The 22104-nt window shown below is 45.8% G+C and overlaps 1 protein-coding gene across 11 annotated transcripts in view; it reads right to left on the bottom strand.

Moving 5' to 3' along the window:
• AGAP1 (ArfGAP with GTPase domain, ankyrin repeat and PH domain 1) overlaps positions 1-22104 on the bottom strand; it is a 639080-nt gene that overhangs the window by 310768 nt on the left and 306208 nt on the right. For all 11 annotated transcript variants that reach the window (XM_021924443.2, XM_021924444.2, XM_021924446.2 and 8 more), the window contains one exon: positions 17716-17808. In XM_021924443.2, coding sequence (XP_021780135.2) covers positions 17716-17808 — 93 coding nt within the window. The remainder of the gene's footprint in view (positions 1-17715; positions 17809-22104) is intronic.

The raw sequence follows: 22104 nt of genomic DNA, 5'->3' as shown, positions 1-22104 counted from the left end.
AAAGCTTCCATAAATCAAGTCTCCTGAATCTCCTCCACTGTTGATAAAAAAGGAGGGTTTCCATTAGGGGGAAGGAAAAATCAGAAAAGTGCCTGTAAACGTAAGACATAAAAACATGCTTTCCTTTTCCTGAAATTATCCAAACCCGTGAATGCACCGGTTACCTTGATGGGTATACATAAAACAACAATATGCCTGAGAAAAACACAGTTGTGTTTTAGGTGGGTATTTTTTGGTGCCGCGAAAGAATGAGGGCCGTCTGATATAAGGGCACATCTCATCTAAGTGTGGAATATATTTTTATTGCTCTGGGAATAGTCACTGTTAACTGAATGCAACAACAAAAAGGGGGAAAAGGAGCATGCAGACCCGAGGGAATCACCAAATCAATTAACAAGTAATTCGGGAACTAATTTCTATATTGCCTCTTAGCACAAAATTGTATCTTTAATTTCTCCGGCAATAAGCATCTCAATGATGGTCCTAACACACACTGACGCTGTAAATGAGTTTACAAGTATCTCTTTTTGATTGGCTGTACAACATTATTTCTTCACAGTTCAATGCTACTGTAGCCAAGTGCTCTGAAATATTTAATTATACTGGTAGCTACCAGTTACCAATTTGCAAGATCCACAGTGAGTACAGTACATTTTAAAGAACTAGTAATCAACTAATTAAAACCACTGTCAATCCCAGATACTCCAATTACAAACAACTGCTTTCGAATACACTTATTCGAGGATTCCTGCATTAAGTCGAAAGGGATCTCGCAGAAGGCCAAGCTGTATCATGGAACGCGGGTGCCACCCACCGAAGACCCCTCAGCGCTGGCGCTATTTGGAAACCGTTTGTGCAGCAGTCCCTGGGTGTAGTCCTGTGCCTGAATTTTTAACATAAACAAAATGTAAGTTATATATTTTTAAGTTAAGTTAGATACTGGGAGCTCGGTGCCACATAAGGCCCTTCAAGGTGAAGGCCACTGGTTTTAGGATAAGTAGACCTGGGTTTGAATCTTATCTTTGCCTCTTCCAGGCTCTAGGAAATCATGCAAGGCGAGCCTCAGCTTTCTCATCTATAAAATGTGCAGAGGAATGAATGCCAGCTAGCCTCACAGGACTGCTGGGAATCAATGAGCCTGCGAGATACATAAACACAAAGGATGGTCATGTTCTCTCTTAGTAACCAGATGCTTTCAAATGTAATGCTTTTTATCTATTCCCTTGCATATTAAAAACCAAACAGATAAAACAGCATGAAGCTTAAGAATTCAACTTAGAAAAAGCTGACCAGTCACAATACAATAAAAATATCTGGGTTGAAACAGTAAACAAACACTATTTGTTATTTCTATTTTTTTGAGAAGTGCATAAGGAATAAGGAAATGGCAGTGTCAGTGGTGGAAAGGGTACTGGAAGAGCAGCTGGAAGGACCTCGGGCACGCTCTTTACCCTTTCCGGGACTCAGTTTCCCTATGTAGAAGATGAAGGTGTTCCAGCTTTAAAAACAGCACGTTTGTTGGGCAATTCACCGTAACTCTGGCACTAGCACGGGGAAAAGCACTCTAGAGCTGGGTGTGGTGGCTCACACCCATAGTCCCAGCTACTCCGAGAGGTTAAGGCAGGAAGTTTGCTTGAAGCCAGGAGCTCGAGACCAGCCTGGGTGACATGGGGAGGTGGGGAAGGAGAGCACTCAGTTATTTGGGCAACAATGGGAAGATGGAAGGGAAAAATAAATCTTAGGGTTAATCTACAGAATTATAGATTACAATTGTTAACATAATATATAATATGTTACATATCATAACATGTTAACATATTACATGAATGTATATATGTATACACATACTATATATAGTTTTTGTTCTCTGAGAGAAATTACTTGGGAAAAACAGGTAAGATTCTGAATAACAGAATTTCCAACCTTCATGAATGAAATTATATGAGACGAAACCCAAAGAAAACACGTTGGTTTGTGGCAGTGCCTTTGTGAAGCTTCTTTACCTCAACAGAGGACCACACCTGGATCACAGCAGCACTTGAACTGCACCTTTTGCTTGATAAACATATTGGCATGGCCTGAAAGGAAATCAATAGCCATCCATCCATCCTTCCCTTGGATGTGCTGGGTATCTATGGCGTGCCAACCCCTCGGGGTCCACGACCAGGGGCCCCCCTCTTGTTCAGTTCCAGAACTGCCACCCCATTCTCACCAGATCTATCTGGGAAGGTCCACTCACACTCACACCCTCAACACTCCCATCTTGGGCTCACTCAGGGCTTCTCCAGTCCCTCTTCACCACTGAGCTTCTTCAGCTTCTCCCCATTCCCAAGCTTCTCCAGTTCCTCCTCACCCTTGGGTTTCTCCAGCTCCTCCTCACCCTTGAGCTTCTTCAGCTTCTCTTCATTTTTGAGCTTCTCCAGCTCCACTTCACCCTTGAGCTTCTCTAATTCTTGAGCTCCTCCAGCTCTTCCTCACCCTTGAGCTTCTCCAGTTCCTCTTCACCCTTGAGTTTCTCCAGCTCCTTGTCACCCTTGAGCTTCCCCTCATTCTTGAGCTTCTCCAGCTCCCCCTCACCCCTGGGCTTCTCCAGTTCCTCCTCACCCCTGGGCTTCTCCAGTTCCTCCTCACCTCTAGGTTTCCCCAGGTCTTAAGTAACCAATAAGTTTCAAAATCATCCTCATTTACTCCTTCCCTCCAATACAGGAGGAGTGAAAAAGCACTTTAAATTTTATTAAAGATTGTGCACATTTACCAGAAGAAAAGAGTTTTCATGTTATAAAACCTACTTATCATTGAATACAATGTCCAACTTTAAAAATGATCCGCACAGCCTCAAAGTATCTCCCCCAAGACATGCATCCCTATCTTTATCAAATGGAAAAATAAGAACTCAAGGGAGAAATCCAATAGGTCTCGCCTTGTCCAAATGACCAAGGTCAATGTCCTCAGGAATAAGACAGGTGGCTGTCAGGTGCCTCTGGCAGACAGCACAGGAAGGTGCAAGGCTTCTGTGGTTTTCCTGCCAGAAATGTAGATCTTCTATCTATTCAGGAGATGACATCGGGCAATCCAAATTAAAGGGCTTTCTACAAAGTAACTGATCAATATTCCTAAAATAGTGTCAAGGTCATGGACCGTAAGACAGGAATTTTCTCAGGGTAGAAGTGACAAAGTAAATAAAGCAATTAAGTGAAAGGAGGGATCCTGGATTGGATCCTGAGATAAAAAAGAACGTTTCGGGAAAAACTGGTGAAATGTGAAGAAGGCATATAGATAAGTTACTAGTACTTTACCAATACTAATTTCCTGGGTTTTATAGCTGTACTAGTTACATTAAAATGTCCACAGTGGAGGAAGCTAAGTGAAGGGTATATGGGCTCTCTGTATTATTTTTTGCAAATTTCCTTCAAATCTAAAATTACTTCAAAACAAGAAGTTAAAATTTTTAAAGTTCCCTGTCGTCCCAGCTACTTGGGAGGCTGAGGCAGGAGAATGGCGTGAACCCAGGAGGCGGAGCTTGCAGTGAGCCGAGATGGTGCCACTGTACTCCAGCCTGGGTGACAGAGCGAGACTCTATCTCAAAAAAAAAAAAAAAAAAAAAAAGTAAAGTTCTGCTGTAATCCTAGCCCAATTCACTTGTTACTGTGTTCCTATTCATCCAATTTAACACCACATGTATACATATTTTCATGTTTCAATTATTATAAACAGTTTTATGTTTTATGCTTTCAGTTATCCCTAAAGAGTATTCAAATTGGTCATTTTAATGGCTGTACATCCTGGTACTATTCAGTCAGCAATTACTAATTTAACTTCTTGCTTGTTGAAAATTTGTAGCTCCCAGAATTTTAATATTATAAATAACTGCTATGCACACTGTTTTACACTGAAGGTGTTTTTCCCTTTCTCCTAGTGAATTATTCCCTCGAGGATAAACTTCTACAAGACAGATCACTGGGAGAAAGTGCATCAAATTTCTTATGTCCATCATGCATGACTGTTAGATTGCCCTTCAAGAGGGCTGGGTCAAGTTTCAGGACTATAGCAGTGTATTTCCACAACTCTGCTCCTGCTCATTTTTCTTAGAGTAGGATTTTATCGTTCTTTGTTAATGATACATTTTAGTATACAATGATTTCATATTGTCTTAAATCTCCATTACTTTAGATATGAGCACAGGAAGACCACACACCCATCCAGGGCTATCTGCTTCTCCCGGTGCCTCACTGCCTAATCATGACTTGGCACATTACTCATGTCTCCACTAGTATTTCTATGTAGTTGGTGTTTTATATATTTGTATAAAATTAATTTTTATGTATGCTAAAAATATAAACATTCTTGTTTTTAACACTAATTACAGTCACAGAGGTTGTGGCTGATAGAGACTGAACAATACGGTAAAAACCTACCAATTACAAAAACAGTCCGGTGTTTCTAAAATTTGTGGGTTTAACCTTAAAGAATTCCTTATAAACAAAATTATGTATGTGAAGACATTTATTTGGACAAATTTTCTTCTGTATCAATACTCAAAAGTAGAAAAGTTGTATAAGAAACCAGTTTTCTGAAATTATTTTGTGTCTCTGGCAAAATTTTATTCTTTGCAGATTAAAAAAAAATGTGACCACTTTTGTGTAACCTAAATATACTATCTTATATACATAAAAGTTAAAGAATGTTGACTTAAAAATTATAATGTTCCTGAAAATACAATTTAATGAATACTGCAACCTCTCCAATATAACATATTCTTTTAAACAAACAAAATCTGTTTCGATGAAGAAAAGACATTTTAGCCGGGCACGGTGGCTGTAATCCCAGCACTATGGAAGGCCGAGGCAGGCGGATCACCTGAGGTTGGGAGTTGGACACCAGCCTGAACGACATGGAGAAACCCCACCTTCATTAAAAATACAAAAGTAGCTGGGTGTGGTGGTGCATGCCTGTAATCCCAGCTACTCGGGAGGCTGAGGCAAAAGAATCACTTGAACCTGGGAGGCAGAGGTTGTGGCGAGCTGAGATTGCACCATTGCACTCCAGCCTGGGTAACAAGAGTGAAACTCCGTCTCAAAAAAAAAAAAAAAAAAAAAGAAAAGAAAAGAAAAGAAAAGAAAAGCCATTTTACACAATTAACTTATGCTACCTAGTATTACTACCACCAGCAACCTCCCTAACAAATACCCTCCCTGCTGTGTAAACAATGCGGGAGAAAGAACATGTCTCGGAGTGTGCACCATCAGGAAGCACGTGGCAAAGGAGACGTGAAGGATGCAAACATGTATCAACAGGGAAGACAGAGAGCAAAAGCCCAAGAACGGACAGGCATCGAAGGACAGAAGAGGAAAGAGAACACACCTCATCAGTTTTCTCAGACCAGAAGGCATCTGACACGGGCCTCATGGATGGCAAGATTTTCACGAGCACAGATTAAAGGGGTGGCACCAACCAAAGTTAAGAGTCATCTGTGTGTGAGGCCAGAAAGGAAAGAAGCCCCAAGTGACCCCACGCACCTAGAAAGGGGATCTCAAAGTATGGCTCCCGGATTAGCAGCATCAGCATCACTTGAGAACACAGAAATACAATTTCTTGCCAGGTGCAGCGGCTCATGTCTGCAATCCCAGCACCCAGGGAGGTGGAGGTGGGTGGACTGCCTGAGCTCAGGAGTTTGAGACCAGCCTGGCAACATGGCAAAAACCGGTCTCTATTAAAAGTACAAAAAATTAGCCAGGTATGGTGGTGCACGCTTGTAGTCCCAGCTACTTGGGAGGCTGAGTTATGAGGATCAATTCAACACAGGAGGCAGAGGTTGCAGTGAGCCAAGATCGCACCATTTCACTCTAGCCTGGGCGACAGAGTAGACTCTGCATCCAAAAACAAAAAGAAATACAATTTCCTGATACTCGATTCTGACCTACTCAGGCAACCTCTAGGCCCACAGGGACTCTGATGAACACTGGAGTTCAAGGACCTCATCTGATCTTCATCCAGGTGCCAGACAGCACAGACTCTCCAGGACAGCCCTGCAGAAAGCAGCCTGCCTTGCTGGTCCCCCACCAGGAAAGTACACCGTGTACTTGACGCTTGATCTCGCATTGAAAAGACGGCCACGGGCCGGGCCTGGTGGTTTATGCCTGTAATCCCAACACTTTGGGAGGCTGAGGCAGGTGGATCTCCCGAAGTCAGGAGTTCGAGAACAGCCTGACTAACATGGTGAAACCCCGTCTCTACGAAAAATAGAAAACTTAGCCAGGCAAGGTGGCTTGTGCCTGTAATCCCAGCTACTCAGGAGGGTGAGGCAGGAGAATTGCTGAAGGTCAGGAGTTCGAGACCAGCCTAACTAACATGGTGAAACCCTGTCTCTACTAAAAGACAAAACGTAGCCGGGCATGGTGGCCCGTGCCTGTAATCCCAGCTACTTGGGAGGCTGAGGCAGGAGAATCGCTTGAACCTGGGAGGCAGAGGTTGCAGTGAGCCGAGATCGTGCCATTGCACTCCAGCCTGGGTGACAGAGCAAGACTCTGTCTCAAAAAAAAAAAAAGAAAAAGAAAAAGAAAAAAAAGACGGTCATGGTGAGCACAGATGGCATGGTGGGGGCAGGAGGGGGATGCAACAGCACAGGCTTTTCTAGAAAGTTTCAGAGAGGCCTCCTGGATTTGAATCCCAGCTCTTCCACTCACGGGGAGGTAACATCGGTCTCATACCTTAACATCCTCAAACCTCAAACTTCGTCTAGAACAGAGTAGCAAGTTGTATCTTAGGTTGGTGGAGGATTAAATAAGGTCCTATGATGAAGCATCCAATGTAATGCACAATATGTACTCGGCATATGCCAGCATTCTTATTACAAGTCTCACAGAGTAATAATGTGGTTGATTCTGATGAGTTTAAGCAGAAAGAAAGGGTAGGGAGTAAATATTGCAGAGAGCAGATTGGACTGAACTAGGAGGACTAGGCTTGGGACGGCCCTAAGATGTTAATAGTATTTTGAAATGTTTCTGTTTTCACCAGTCTGCAAACATTAACTACAGTATTAGGTATTTTATAGACAATGTCTAACTAGGAACATATTTCCCAAACTAACAAACTCTTCTTTTTTTGGCGGGGGACAGAGTCTCACTCTGTCACCCAGGCTGGAGTGTAGTGGTGCGATCTCAGCTCACTGCAACCTCCCTCTCCCAGGTTCAAGCGGCTCTCCTGCCTCAGCCTCCTGAGTAGTTGGAATTACAGGCATGCACCACCATGCCTGGCTAATTTGTGTATTTTTGGTAGAGACAGGGTTTCACCATGTTGGCCAGGCTAGTTTTGAACTCCTGACCTCAAGTGATCTGCCTGCCTCAGCCTCCCAAAGTGCTGGAATTACAGGCATGGGGCACCGCACCCAACTCAAACTAGCAAACTCTTCTATGCCTGCTTTATAATATTTACATTCCTATATATTTAATTATAGCTGTCAGCTTTGGTACCAAGGAAATAGTGTTTTTTGGTTTCAAAACGTGGCCTTCTGAGTCAGTTAAAAGTAAATTCTTTTACTTTTAGATGTAGGAAAGGAAAAAGTGTTTTTGCTACTCAAAACTATCTGATAAAAATGTCATTGTCTGATGACTTTCCTGCAAAGCCTCAAAAGAGGACTGTGAAGACTTCTTAAGCTGCCACCTTCTTTAGAACTTGTGGAGCCAAAGGCTCTGGAGTAGGCAACAAGCAGCCCCATGGCATCAAGCGGTGTGTGAGGGAGAACCACAGCGACAGTCTTGGGACAGAGTGGACAGTCTGGGCTTTCCTGACCACGCCTGGGAAAACGTGTCTGGTGTGACAGCCATGCCAAGTGCCGTTAAGTTTCATGGTTGCTGCTTCTAAACAAAACATGAAACGCTGACGGCCAGTGATTCTCTCTGCCAGGAGAGGTGCTTGTTTGGGTGTCAAATTCTCTACTCACAAAGGACAAAACTCAGCTTGGGAGAAGTCCTGTTCCACAGTCCAAGTTCCTACATGAGGAGAAACTGAGTCTGCTGTCAGGAACTGTTAAATAAATACTGCAGAACTGAAATAAGGCTTTAATGATATGATTTCCTCAGGATTATTGGTCTTGGTAGATATCTTTTTTTTTTTTTTCTTTTTGAGACGGAGATCCAAAAAGGAGTCAGTAGTGTGATCTTGGCTCACTGCAACCTCCGTCTCCGGGGTTCAAGTGATTCTCACGCCTCAGCCTCCCAAGTAGCTGGGATTACAGGTGCGCACCACCACATGTGGCTAGTTTTTGCATTTTCAGTAGAGATGAGTTTTTGCTGTGTTGGCCAGGCTGGTCTTGAACTCCTGGACTCAGGTGATCCACTCACCTCGGTCTCCCAAAGTGCTGAGATTAGAGGCGTGAGCCACCACACCCAGCTGGTAGACATCTGTTTCTATGTAGTGTTTGCAAATGGCCAAAGACTGTGGGAAGTAGTCATAGCTACTCGTCATGTGTGTGGATTTTAACCTTTAAGGTGAAAGGCATCCTAAGTCTGACCTGGGGTCTCTGCACTCCTGCTCTTTCTTTCTTTTCCCTTTCTTTTCCTTCTTCTCTTCTCTCTTTCTCTTCTTTTTTTTTGTGAGACGCAGTCTTGCTCTGTCACCCAGGCTGGAGTGCAGTGGCGCGATCTCAGCTCACTGCAACCTCCGCCTCCTGGGTTCGCGCAATTCTCCTGCCTCAGCCTCCCAAATAGCTGGGACTACAGGTGCCCGCCACCACACCTGGCTAATTTTTTGTATTTTTAGTAGAGACGGGGGTTTCACTGTGTCAGTCAGGATGGTCTCGATCTCCTGACCTTGTGATCCACCCACCTCGGCTTCCCAAAGTGCTGGGATTACAAGCATGGGCCACTGCGCCCAGCTGTATCTTTCAGTAGTGAAGTAAGTATACAGCCATCTTTTATACCTGGGAGAAATTAAAACACAAAGCACCACAGCCACTGTCAAAGCAACCAGTGACACAACTGACGGACAGTGGGCACCTGCTCAATCCACAGGCTTTTCCAGAACATCCCCAGCTGCAGGCCCAACGTTTGCCCAAGGCCCTGAGGAGCTGCCTCTGCACGGAAAGGGAGTTTTGGTTTTCCAAACCAGCCTGAAGGAGGTCTCCCATGGACGCGACTGAAAGGCCTTAACAGCTGTAAAATGCACTGCACAGAGTGAGAGCTACGCACCTTGGATAAGGATTCGTTCCAGCAACAGTCTTATTTCAAATGACAATAGTTTACCAAACTTAGGAGAGTTTCAAAGGAAACCCTCAAGTCGGAGTACTTTGAGCCTCGTATGTTTCCTATCTAACGCATGAAGCCTCTTAAGTTTTTCTTTTTTATTCTCAAACATGCTGGTTAGAAATCAAGTGGCCTCACCCTGTATGACCAGGAAGGCCTAAGCTAGGACATTCCAGATGGAAAGAACATGGCAGATGGCCCTTGGCCACACAGAGCTCAGCTCCCATCCCAGCTCTGCTACTACCCAGCTGTGTGTTACAGGATAAAATATGTCCCCCCAAATTTGCACATTGAAGCCCTCAACCCCAGGGGGACTGTATTTTGGAGACGAGGACTTTAAGGGGGTCTGTAACGGTAAACGACGTTGTACAGATGGGGCCCTGATTCCATGGGACTGGCATCATTCTAAGAAAACGAGACACCAGGCGTGTGCACATGGAGTCCAGGCCATAGGAGGGCACAGCAAGAAGGCAACAGGCTCAAGCCAAGGAGAGGTCTCTCCAGAAACCGGTTCTGCCAGGCCTTGTCTCGGAGAACCGAGAGATCAACTCCTGCTGTTTAAGCCGCCCAGGCTGCAGGACTTCATTACAGCAGCCCTGGGGACTCATGCGCTGTGTGGGGCTGCCCGGCATGCCCCACTGTCTCCCCAAGCCTTAATGTTCCCATATGGGAAAGCGGACCGTGGCACTTCCTAGGTAAGAGGGACGGCGGCAGAAAACTCTAGAACAGGGCACTCGAAAAAGTGGTCAATAAACGCTGGTTACCGCCAATACTCTGGTACATTAGAACCCCCATCATCTCAAACCCTGTGGGGACAGGGTAAGAAGGGGAGGGAGATCCGCTCCGTGTGGCCACAAGTCTCTAAACCCCCACACCACTGCTCCTACAAACAATACGGGGAAATCAACTCCCCTCTGCAGGGCAGCCAGAGGCCTTGGCAAGCAGATGCCCCGGGCCTTTAGGACCCTCCTGCCCACTTCCTCCTGAACCCCTCCATCCGCAGCTCTGCTCTCCGCCTCCCTCCTGTTCTGTCACCACCTACTTGTACGTCCCAGTCCAGTGGGATTGTCCTCATCTCCATTTAGCTGTCCTTTCCTCACCCTCTCCTGTCTAACTCAGTAGAATTCACCATTCCTTGGTGTGACACCCGTCCACTTGCATTGGGGGTCATGGGATGGGATTGTCAGTACATGTCTGAGCTGAGCCCGGACGCTGCAGACACCTTCTGCCTCCTCCAGCCCTAGCAGAGGACCCAGGGCATGTCACACAAGGACCAGAGCACAGTTGTTACTAGTTGATCAAATCTGGTAAGAAATTAATTCCAGAAATAAGTATCTTATTGATTCATCAACACAAAAACAAGTTCTGGCAACATTAACTTTGAGAATCTTTCCTCTACTTGTAGGATAGTTTGTATTTCTGAGCTCATGGGGAATTGAATTTCACCACCACTGCTCAACTTTTAAAGAAAATAAGCACTATTTTGCTGAAACAAATCACTTAGACATTATCGCGGTGAAATGGGAGGCAGGCAGGGAGGCAGGGAAGTGCTGGGTAGAGAAGGGCAGGCTACCTGGTGAGAGCTCCACCCTTGGGTCTATGTCCACAGACCTAGGTAAGGACAGGCACTCCAGTTTTTGCGCCCAAACACTGCATTTTCCGAGACCATCCTGGCCTGCCATGCCCCCCCCATCCTGTGCCTATAAAAACCCTGAGACCCTAGTGGGCATACACACAAGCAGCTGGGCATCGACAGAAGCACAGCGGCAGAAGAACAGACCAACATGCTCTGGAAGGCCACCAATGGCAGAATGATGTGGATGACATGGAATTCAGCTGGGGGCGGTGGGAGGAGAGTCTGGCCACTCAATGGCTGGACTCCAGGGGAAGACCACCTTCCCACTCCATCCCCCTTCTGGCTCCCATCCATCTGCTGAGAGCTACTGCTGCCACTCAGTAAAACCTGGCACTCATTCTCCAAGCCACTGTGTGATCCAGTTCTTCCAGAACACTAAGGAAAGAATCCTGAGATACAGAAACCCTCTGTCCTTGCAATAAGGCAGAGGGACTAATTGAGCTGACGATCACAGGCCGCCTGTGGACAGTCAAGCCGAAAAGCACACTGTGAAACATGCCCACTGGGGCTTCAGGGGCTGTAAACGCCCAGCCCAAGCCCATGCTGTGGGGTCAGAGCCTACGCTCCCCACAAGCCGCCTGTCTGCCTGCCCCTCTAGGGGTCTGAGCTGCGGAGCACCGAAGAAGTGAGCCCCACCCCATCACACGCCCTGCGAGGCGGATAAAGGAACTTTTCCTGTTTCACCAGCTCCTGGAGAATGGATACACAGAGGACACACTGAGTCTTAAAAGTAACTTCCGTTCTCGGAAGTGCCATTCTGCTGGCATGGCAGTTGGCAGTGTATGAAGCACCTTGGCCTACACTACTTCCCATCACCCTCACGCAGCCCTCATGACCAAGGGAAGTATTCTTTCCCACTGCTTTGCAGATTTGTGTATAAATGATGGGTTTTGTGTTTTGGCTAAAGTAATTCCAATAAACATTCTGTGCATCTTGTGAGGAACATATTGTCACCCACCGCCGTTGCCAAAAGGGCGGGGATGTAGGGGAGGGTGTGCCCGATATGCTCAAAGACGGATGACTGTCATTTCACGTGTAGGCCCCCAGATATTCCGGACTGTTCTGGCAATGACAATATGAGATTTGAGGAGTCAAAGTAAAAGCACTGATACACCTGCCTGGCCACTAAATTAATCATCGTAACTGGGCCGGGTCTGTTGTGAACCAGGCTGAATACGACTCTCAGGGAGTTGTTCACCCAAGTGAGGTCAATTAGCTCGCAGGGCACGGCAAGTTCACCCCGTAAATTATCTGCTTCTGGGGAGCACAACGGGCCCCGATGCCCAGGCAGGGCTGATTTGCCACGTGGGTGGGCATCGTACGCTCGGCGAGCCTCTCGCTCACCTTGTTTCCTCAGTGGTCGGGCTTAATGAACGTGAGCCGTCCTCCTGTAAACCTCTGTCTACGCAGAGAGGCCGCAGGCCTGCGAGCTCCTCTCTCCACAGTCCTGAAGGAAGGGCGCTGCCATTCCTCACCATCTCCTCCGATCTCTACCAAGTTTCAGCGTGGTCTGCACATTTGTTTCCTCCATGAAAGCAGCACGCGACGGCGAGGCAGTCAACCAACTCGCTGTGACCAGTGTCAAAGTTTCAGGAGCTGTTCACGCGGGCGTCATTAGGCTGCTTTCATTCTGCCCACGCCACACAATACACCCCTCGTGTTGATCCCAGGTACCAGACAACACAGGTCGGTGGCCTGCGGCAGGCTGGACGAGGGGATTAACTCCAGAGGTTCCTTTCACTTAATTGACAATTGCCTCTTTCTACTCAACTGAGAATCAAAAACACGCACGGCTTCAAAACAGTTCACAGGCCTGATGGCGGGTGCGGCGGGCTTGCCCCGGGCAGGCCGGCTCTTCCTCTGACAGCTTGGGAAGGCTTTTCCCGCGGCTTCAGATGGCTGCTGGAAAATGACTGCTCTCACAGCTGACTCCCTGGAGGTGGCCATGACATCAGGGTTCAAGGTCAAAATGAAGACTTAACAAAAAAAAGTTTTGAGGAATGTTGTTTCTTTGGTGTCTCCACCGAGCATCACAAAAGGGAGCCTGCCGGATAGGAGGGTCCCCCTTAGCGCCCTGCAGCCCCGAGAACTGAAAAACAGCACCTTGGCGGGCATCGCAGAGGAAGGACCAGAGCGGGTGGCCTGCAAGAAAAGGACCCCCAGCACGTGACCACCGCAGCCATCCGGGCTGTCGCCTCCCGACGCACACCTCTCTGCCTACCTTTCTTTGAGGCAAGCAGAGACCTGGTTCTCTCAAAACAGCCAGTTGATCAAATAAACACAAAACTTCCGAAAGTCGCAGGCAGTGTTCTTCCCGTGAATCTCTAAGGGCTCTCTGGGAGTCCTGCTAGCACTTAAATCCTTAAACACAAAACCGCGAGCGCGAGACACCCTGGCCAAAGCTGAGCCAGGCCAGGGGCGGCCCCTCTGAGGGGTCTGCATGACAGGGAGGGGTCGTCCCCATGGCCTGAGGCACAGAGCATGCCCCGCACACTTTCTGTATTTCTCATTCCTGACTAACCCTAGGAACGCCAATCCTCTGAGGGTCCAACCACAAACCAGGGACGGGGATAATGGCTACATACAGGTGGCCTGTCTGAAGCAGCAGGAAAAGAGCCCCAAATGGAAGCATGATAAGGCAAAGATGGTCTCTTCCATTCTGTTTCATTCTGAAACCTCATGAGACAACACACAGTCTCAAAAAATGTCATGAGGAGGTTCTGCGTGTCCCCACCACATAAAAATAATATGTTTTCAATTGTGTAAGTATGATGAAATAAACTAAGCACGATTTTCAAACAATTCAAATCCTTCTAGTGTACGCTACCCAAGTACAAGGCAAGTCTTGAACGGTTTCTGCAGCCTGGACATCAGGGGCAGGAGGGGATGGCCAGGTTCTCTGGCCAGGGCTCTGCGAAGGGCAGGGAGGAGGCCAAGGCGTACGGCTGTGTATCTGTACTCAAATATAGAGATTAAAAAATGCTAAAGAGAAAGAAAGAAAGGAGAGCACACAGCTGCCGTCCCCCAAACAGACCTCCCATCTGCCACCCACGATTTGCATGTCACCTTCTCCGGGCTCATTTGTACTTCATTAACTGCCATTGACTTAACAAGATTTATGCAAATGGCACCATAGGAGCTCCCTAACTCCCACTGCAATCAAGTGATTATGTATGTACAACTCTCCACAGCAATGAAAAATTAATACGTGACAAGCCCACTCGCCGCTGAGCCGGGCCTCTGGCTTTTATTTTTCTTGCTTTGCTTTTTAATTTTTACTCCAATGGACCTTATCTTCTTAGTTAAAAAAAAAAAAAAAAAGAAAAAAAAGAAACCGAACTCTTTGAACCAATCTCTTCCAAGACCCCAGAAAGGACACAAAAGGAGAAGTAGACCGAGGTCCACAAGAAATGAAGTTATAGTCCAGAAAATAAGTTACATTCTTGATGGGGAATCTGTAATTGGGAGAAAGAAGAGATAATGTCATCGACCATCATGATTCGGCGAACTCCCACACTGAGGTCGGGGGCGCCTTGGGGCTCACGGTGAACGAGATATCACATGGAAGTGGAAGGGGGTTGACATAAGCCACTGCAACATGTACAATCTGTAAACTCAGAGGTTAGGTTGCAAAGAGTGTTGAAGGCTGCCTTGCCTGGGTCCTAAACCATCCGTTACAAGACTCCTGTTGGGGGAAAGAAGAGTCTGCAATAGCAACTCCACGCAGGTTGCTGAGGTTCTAAAACGATTCCTCTGCCATTAGGCAAAGGTCCATCAGCTGGTGTGTGAGGCTTTGATCACGCAGACCTGAGTCTTCCGCATGGGCTGAGCACTAAGACACAGTTCTCTGCAGCTGGTGACAAGAGCAGAGAACACGTTTGCGGCAAACACGGTAAGGAGGGGAATGGGAAGATGCCTCCCACCCGGAGAACGGCTGAGCACGGCTGGGTTATGCCTGGAGAAACATGTTGCTGCAGGCAGTCTCAGAAGTTTCTTTCTACAGTCATAAGATACTTTTGTCGCAGGTTGTGGTTCACTTATTTAATTTAAAACATGTAACGTTGCTTCCTAAGCTTTCTGAAGGCTTTTCATCGATGGGCAGTGGAAAGAGCACGGGCATGGGGGCAGAGAGACCTGGTCCGCATCCTTGCACCTACTTCCTGGCTGCCTGGTATAGGGTCCTCCCCATCTCTGTGTTTAAAATAAGGACAACACAGCTACCACAACTGTGGCAATGTCGAGGATTAAACAGGATCCCGAATGAACAGCACTTACATAATAAGCACTCATTTAATTGTTCATTTATTCAACAAATAATTCGGTTGAGTTTCTAGAATATGGCCATCAGGCTCCATCCCCTGCAATCCTCTCATTTCATTTCCACACTGAAGTCATCACACCAGGAGGGTCAGGAATTCGAGGCTACCTGGAGTGATCTATGTTCCTTTAGAAACAAGGGCACACACAGGGATGTGAGATAAATCGATACAACCGTCTGCAAACCCACATCAATCCGCCCGATGCATAGAGAGGCTCTGACAAGGGTGCCCTGAACATGACTAATTCAAAAATCCAGTATTGCTAACATTTAAAAATTATCTGTGGAACCTCCACATCTAACTGCTTCAAGGGCTTCAGACATCATCCAGTTCCCCATTTTACAGATGTGGCACCTGAGGCCTGGAGAGCCAGCCACAGGGGGACTCTGCTGGGCCAGGTGTGGATCTGAGGAGGGAGCTGTCTATGGCTACAAGAGGGGGACAATTAGGAGGGACAAGGAGCTCCCTGTGCCCAGGAGTCACCGGGAAATCAGACCATGATTTAGATTTCAACGAGATTACTTTGAACATTCACAATCGAAAGGCTTCCAAGGACTGGATAATACTCATTTTACGCTTGATGGTCAACTCCAATCTGCACACATATTGAAAAGCTAGCCTGCAAAGCTAGCCCCCTCCACAGATGAGCAGGGTACAAATTGAATGAAGGTTCCAATTATTCTGGGGGCCCGCCTGGCTCGCACAGAGGGACTCCTGCCAGGCTGGTGAGCACTCCCACCCAAATCAACCACAGACAGGCATTAAGAAAACGGTCTATTATTTAGTTTTAATATTCCCCAAAGTAAATGTCCTGGCACCAGTTTATAAAAAAGAAAATAAAATGTTAAATGATTTTTATAATTCCAGTTGAAAAAGGCATCAATGGCATAAAAATTACACATTAATATCAGCTTACGCAGAATTAGGTTATAAATAAATGCACCAAGAAAGAATAAACAACTATGTGCACGGACCTCTAAAGTGAAGGACCTTTTTTATAGTGAAAACACCACCCACCATCAAAGTGGGAAGTTCTGTTGTTGTTGTCTTTGAATATATGGAGGGAAGAGAACCTCTCCTAAAGGTGCCCCGGGCCAATCCATACATGTGCGGCCCAGTAGATGAACGTGTGTCTTACACAGATGCATGAGGGCCTTGGTGATGACCTGCAGGCCTCCTCCTTCTCTGCCTGGCAAAGACATGCCCTGTGAGCCAGGAAGGAGAAAGCTTGATCCCGGGCAGGGTCAGTTACACTGCGGGCAGAGCTGTGGTCTTTGCAGTAGTTCCTGGGCATCTTGGGAAACTCTGTGGACTCCCTCCTCTGGTCTCACCCAAGATGTCATGGTCCTATTTAACCCCTTCCTCTCCCACATCTTCACACTGACACTGCCTGGCCCGTCTCTAAGGCTGTGTTCCTATTTGCTTCAAATGCACGAACCCTACATCACCAGAATAATCCTACTCCATGTGTGGAACGACTGTCCCCTTGTTAAGGGCAGCCAGTGCCCACACAGTTCCTAAGGGATTAGGGACGCCGTGTAGGTACCTGCAGGAGAGAGGACAGCAAAGCAGTGAGCTGGACCAGAGGTGCACACCGGTCACAAGCCCTGTGCCTGAGAGGCGGAGCCCTTCTCCTGCCCACAGAGGCTTTTGCTCAAGAAGGATGCACTCCAAATCAACTGGCTTTCTTTAACAAACCAGAAGATGCCATTTCCAGAAGCCACGGTGTGGGGTTGAACTCTATTTTTATTCTCCTTGGAAATCGAACCACAATCTACGTCACACGTGGACTCCAGGGTTTTTTTTTTTCTTATTGGAGACATAAAGTGATTTAGAATCCGGTTCTGGGCTAATGAAACCCTGTTCCAGGCTAGCAACACAGGCCAAAACAAATGGTTGAATTCAAGTCCTGTTGTGTAATGAGGAAGTTTAATTAAGGCCCCACATTACAGCTGTAAATGTTCCTTTATATAATAAGGTCTAAATGAAACCGAACCTAATCAAAGTTACAATTCCTTCATTAGCAAATTACAAACAAGAGCGCACAGCTGACACACCGGCTATGATTATCACAACTAATTGCCTCGTTGTTACAAACCAGCCTGAAACAGTGTTCAGATGTCCGTCTGTGAGAGCAAATTAGGGCCACGTCGGGCTGTTCCTGTGATCACAAGGGGCTCTTGTAGGCGATCTGAGTTACCCCTGTTGCCCGGCGGCCCGCGGCCCAATCAAAGCCGCGCTACAAAGGCAGCCTTTGAAGGCTCTCAGCCTGGAAACGCACTCCATATGCAGGCGGGCAGCCCGCACTTCATTAGGTCTGTTGTCTCCGTTCCCTCTTCTCATTCTAATGATCCCATTTGAATACACACAGGAACTCTGCTAATTGATGTCAAGTGACAGACTTCTACATTCATCAACAGAGCACAGCAGACAGACCTTGGCGCGCGAGCCAGCATCATCTCCGGGAAGACCTGAGGTGTGTCTCCGGCCACAGGGAAGGAAGGATGGGGATGCTGCTCACCTGTTTAATTGGGATGGCTCGGCCGCTCCCGATGCTGTCCGCACGACTCTCCAGGCCTTTCTTCTCTTTGTCTGGGTCGCTCCCTTTCCGAGACTGCAAAGCAAAAGGAAAGTTGGCATCTGGGTAAGGGCTGCAGTTCACAGACGGGGCTCTGCCCCTGTTTGCAGAATTCCTGCCAATACACATTTAGAAAACACGCGTGATCTATGTGTGCGCACAGACGCGTCCGACCAGCAGACCGCTCAGCAGTTCATCTCCACTGACTCATCATTTTTAAAGAGAACCGTCTAAACTTTCCCACTGACTTTTCTACCACAAAATTATCCTTTAATTCTTTTTTAAAAAGTTCAAAATTCAATTACTACAAACCAATGGGCCATAGAGGAAAGTAACGCCCCAACAGAAAAACGCATTCGAAAGCTGCAGTTCACATAGTCGAGGAAAAAAGGGGCTGCTCAATGTTCATTTGGAAAATCCACTACATAAACATACATATTTAACTAATGTTTGAATGATTTTAAAATTCTATTAACTAGTCAGCTGTGCAATTTAACGGCACACCCTTGATTAGTATCAAGGTGCTGTTAACATTTTCCTTGTATTGCTTCTGGGTGGGTGGAAAATGGCAAATTCGAAGTTAAGCTAATGGACAAAACCACAAAAAATAACGAAGGGAAAAGAAAACCCCTGAAAATCGCCTTTGGACAAAAGGTCAGTATTTGGGAAATAACGAACAGCTTTGTTTGACGAGGTCCTGAGTCAATTATCTCCGATGCACTGCTGAACTGCTCCGGACGACGAGTGACGGGCGCCGGGTGGGAAGGGTGGCGACCTTTAACCCAGGGAAGCCCCAGCCAAAAGCACACCTTGACTTGGGTAAAACTGAAGGAGCTCCATCGTCTCAGCCTCCTCTCTCGATGGCATGAGGAAGTCTGAGCACAATGATTTTCTGACAGATTTATTTTATTATGAGAGAAAGATCGGAGACTCGTCCTCCTTAATAACTGTGCTGACAAGTGACAACTTCACTCCATTACTTTTCAATGGGAACATTACTCACGCAATATTGAAAATGGAGAAACATTTTCATGTGCTTTTCAAATCTGAGATGATATATGAAATGAACAGACTTTGTGGTGTCCACTGCTACAATGAAAAGCTAATGGAATCCAGGTTCAAAGGGATGTGAGATGGAACAGCTGATTTAAAAAATATACATATTAAAAGGGGCAATGTCACGGGTCATAATAAAAACAAGGGCTGATGGGACACATTTAGGATTCTAGAAGAGGCTGCTACCAAATTAAGGAGGAGGACAAGGAGAACAGTTCCCATGATGGAAACTCAGATCCAGCACTTCAAAGGGTGCTACTCTCCTGCGCAGCTGTGCTCATTAGGAAACACGCTTCGCAGACGGTGATAAGAGCTGATGTTTATTGAACACCTACTACGTGCCAAGCACTGTGCACTTGTTTCTCTTAGGATGGTGGATGCCTAGAATGAGATGACAGGGAATAAATCAAGTAACAAACACAAAGTTGCAGAAGAATATAAAACGTAAGGTTAACCCTTTGGGCTAGAAGGAAAAGAGAGATATTTATCAGTTCCTTGTCAAGAGCTCGTTTTTCTCTTTAATTAATTAATAATGTATAGTAAGAGCTACACAATAGCCTTAAATTCTTTTCTCCATGTCTCAATTGATGAGAAGAGCTGGCTCCTGAGGTTCCTACTTTTAAAATAAATTTCAGAGCACACAGTGATAACACTAAAAAAAAAAATATTTTTTAATTAACAAAGAATATTTAGAGTACTTTAGGAATTTTACAAATTCTAAATTTCTAAATTTGGAAATCCATCTTCATTATTCTCTGTTAACCAGAATAATTAACAAAACAAACATTAAAAAAATTAACATCTTCCTCAAGGCAGCACATCTGTCCCCCCAGCCACTCCATTCTCAGAAGAGAATTTCAGATTCCACTTGAAATGGGAAGAAACAGCTCACTGCCCTGCTGCAAACACCTTAGAACACGAACTGCGAGCAACGCAACTCAGCATCCGATCACACACTGAGATAAAAGGGACTGAAACTTCAGCAAGACTTCATTGCAAAAATAAAACAAAAATGTCCTGACAACTTGAACAATTGGCTGGAGACAGTCAAAACACTAAAATTTCCAGGAAAGAACAGTGGCAAGCTGTGAGGCAAAAGAGTTTGCTGTACCTCAGCCTCACAATCACTTTGTCTACATCAGGCTGTATCCATAAAATTGAAATCCGACAACCAGACTAAACCAAATCCAACGGACAGAGACACCCCAGCATACACAAATTCCCAGGAAGGTTTCCTTTCTCTGCCAACTTGGGAGACTTCATCACTAATGGCACATCCTTCTGTGATGCTGGAATGGCTCCGAGGAATCATCAGACACAAGGCAGCCCTCAGCACCCACGGCGTCTGCCAGGAGTGACCCTGCCCTGCATACAGCCTGCTGCACACTGCCAGAAATGTAACAACAGCAGATCACACCCATCCCAGAAGGGTTGCAGATTTAAAGTCAACGCACAGCAAGCCACCATAGTAACTGCTTCGCCTCCAACAAACACTCAATGCAGAGGAAAGAAAGGTTAAGGTAATCCAATTATCACCTGCTTCTTTACAAAAATGTTTAACTTCCCGACGTGGTGAGAGAAGCCATGAAGGACACCCCCATCAACTAACTACCTGCCTACAGGAACAAGGGCATCATTGCCAAGAGCCCTCTGTATCAAACAGAAACCGCTTTCCCCCTTTCAACCAGTGGCTAAGTCAACGGCTGCTGGAACACACTATGGGAGGTACCCAGGAGCTCCTCTGCAAAAACAAATAAATGCCATTCAAACAGTTCTGTTCACACTATGAATTTTTCTGCCTTATTTTTTATGGCAAGTTTCTGAGTTGGGCAATGTATATTCACAATCTTTGCTTCCTGGGTACGCTTGGCTCTGTTTAATGGTATCAGCATTATACAGTAAGCTTTTAAAAAACATCACATAAATGACATCGTTATTATAAAGCTTGAAAATGGACAAAGCCATGCAATGTATAATTTCAGGACTCAAACTAGAGCAAGTTGACAGCATGGACACAGATAATATAGACCAAATTCAGGTTAATGCTGATCCCTGGGCAGACAGGCAGGAGAAATGTGTTCTGGAGGCACATGGAAGGAGCTGCAACTTATACTTAGGATTTGCTTATTTCTTGCAGTAGCAGCGTGGCAGAAAAGGGCTTGTATTTGATGAAGTGTGTGGTGAGTACACATATGCTTTTTATTTCTGTATGTCTGAAAAATTTTTCTAACAAAACATTTTAACTACATGTAAACTAGGGCTGCTAAACTAAATTAATTGCTCTGAGAACCCATATTACCAAACTAGGGATTAACTGGAGACAGTCTTTTAATGCTTTTTTCCCCAAAGAAATGAATGAAATAAAATATAACTTAGTGTTTGATTAGTAAAGTATAATTCCTACTGTAAATGTAACATATAATTTGGACTATTACAGAGATTTTGTTTGTACTCTTTTGTAAAAAAGTGTCATTTTTGTTTTAAAATTGTATATGAATATATGCAAACGAACATCCGGGAGCACAAAATGTTAGCCCAGAGCAGTACATTACAGTCTACTTTATAAAATGTATAAGAATGGTATCGGAAAAAATGATGCGTGTACTACTTAATTAACTATGGCCTCTTTATGATGTTCTAATAAATATGGTGGATAGTGCCCCTCCAGCTGGGTGTTACAATCCCAGTGTGCACAAATTTTTATTCACTAAGATTGTCTGTATACCATGCACCTGTCCTCCGACTAGACACTTCCAAATACACACACATTTTGACAGTTTATGCCTATAATCACCAACAACTGCCAGGGATGAAGAGTCTATCAAATTTTACATATTTAAAAACAGAAGAAAACTGGTCATGCTAAAAATTTAATTACTTAATTGCTATGATTTCAAAATTAATTTGCCTTCTTTTTGTTCCTTGGATGACACTGACATCTAGTGGAGTTACTATTTCCAAGAACTTCAACTTAAGACTACACCACATGCATCATCACCATCCACCACCACCACCACCACCATCATCACCTACACAGCCATCCATCTGCCGTGCGCCACCACCACCACCACCACCATCCCATCCGCCATCACCACCACCACCATCATCACCATCACCGCCACCATCCACCGCCATCCATCCATCCACCACCACCACCACCAAATCCACCATCCGTCACCACCACCATCCGCCGCCGCCGCCGCAAATCCGCCACCACCACCACCACCGCCGCCACCACCACCACCGCCACCACCGCCGCCGTCGTCACCGTCATAA

Source organism: Papio anubis, chromosome 10 (assembly GCF_008728515.1).
Source record: "Papio anubis isolate 15944 chromosome 10, Panubis1.0, whole genome shotgun sequence".
In the NCBI taxonomy this organism is placed as follows: Eukaryota; Metazoa; Chordata; class Mammalia; order Primates; family Cercopithecidae; genus Papio; species Papio anubis.
Note: the sequence above shows the minus strand (reverse complement) of the source record. Positions and strands in the feature narration are given on the sequence as shown.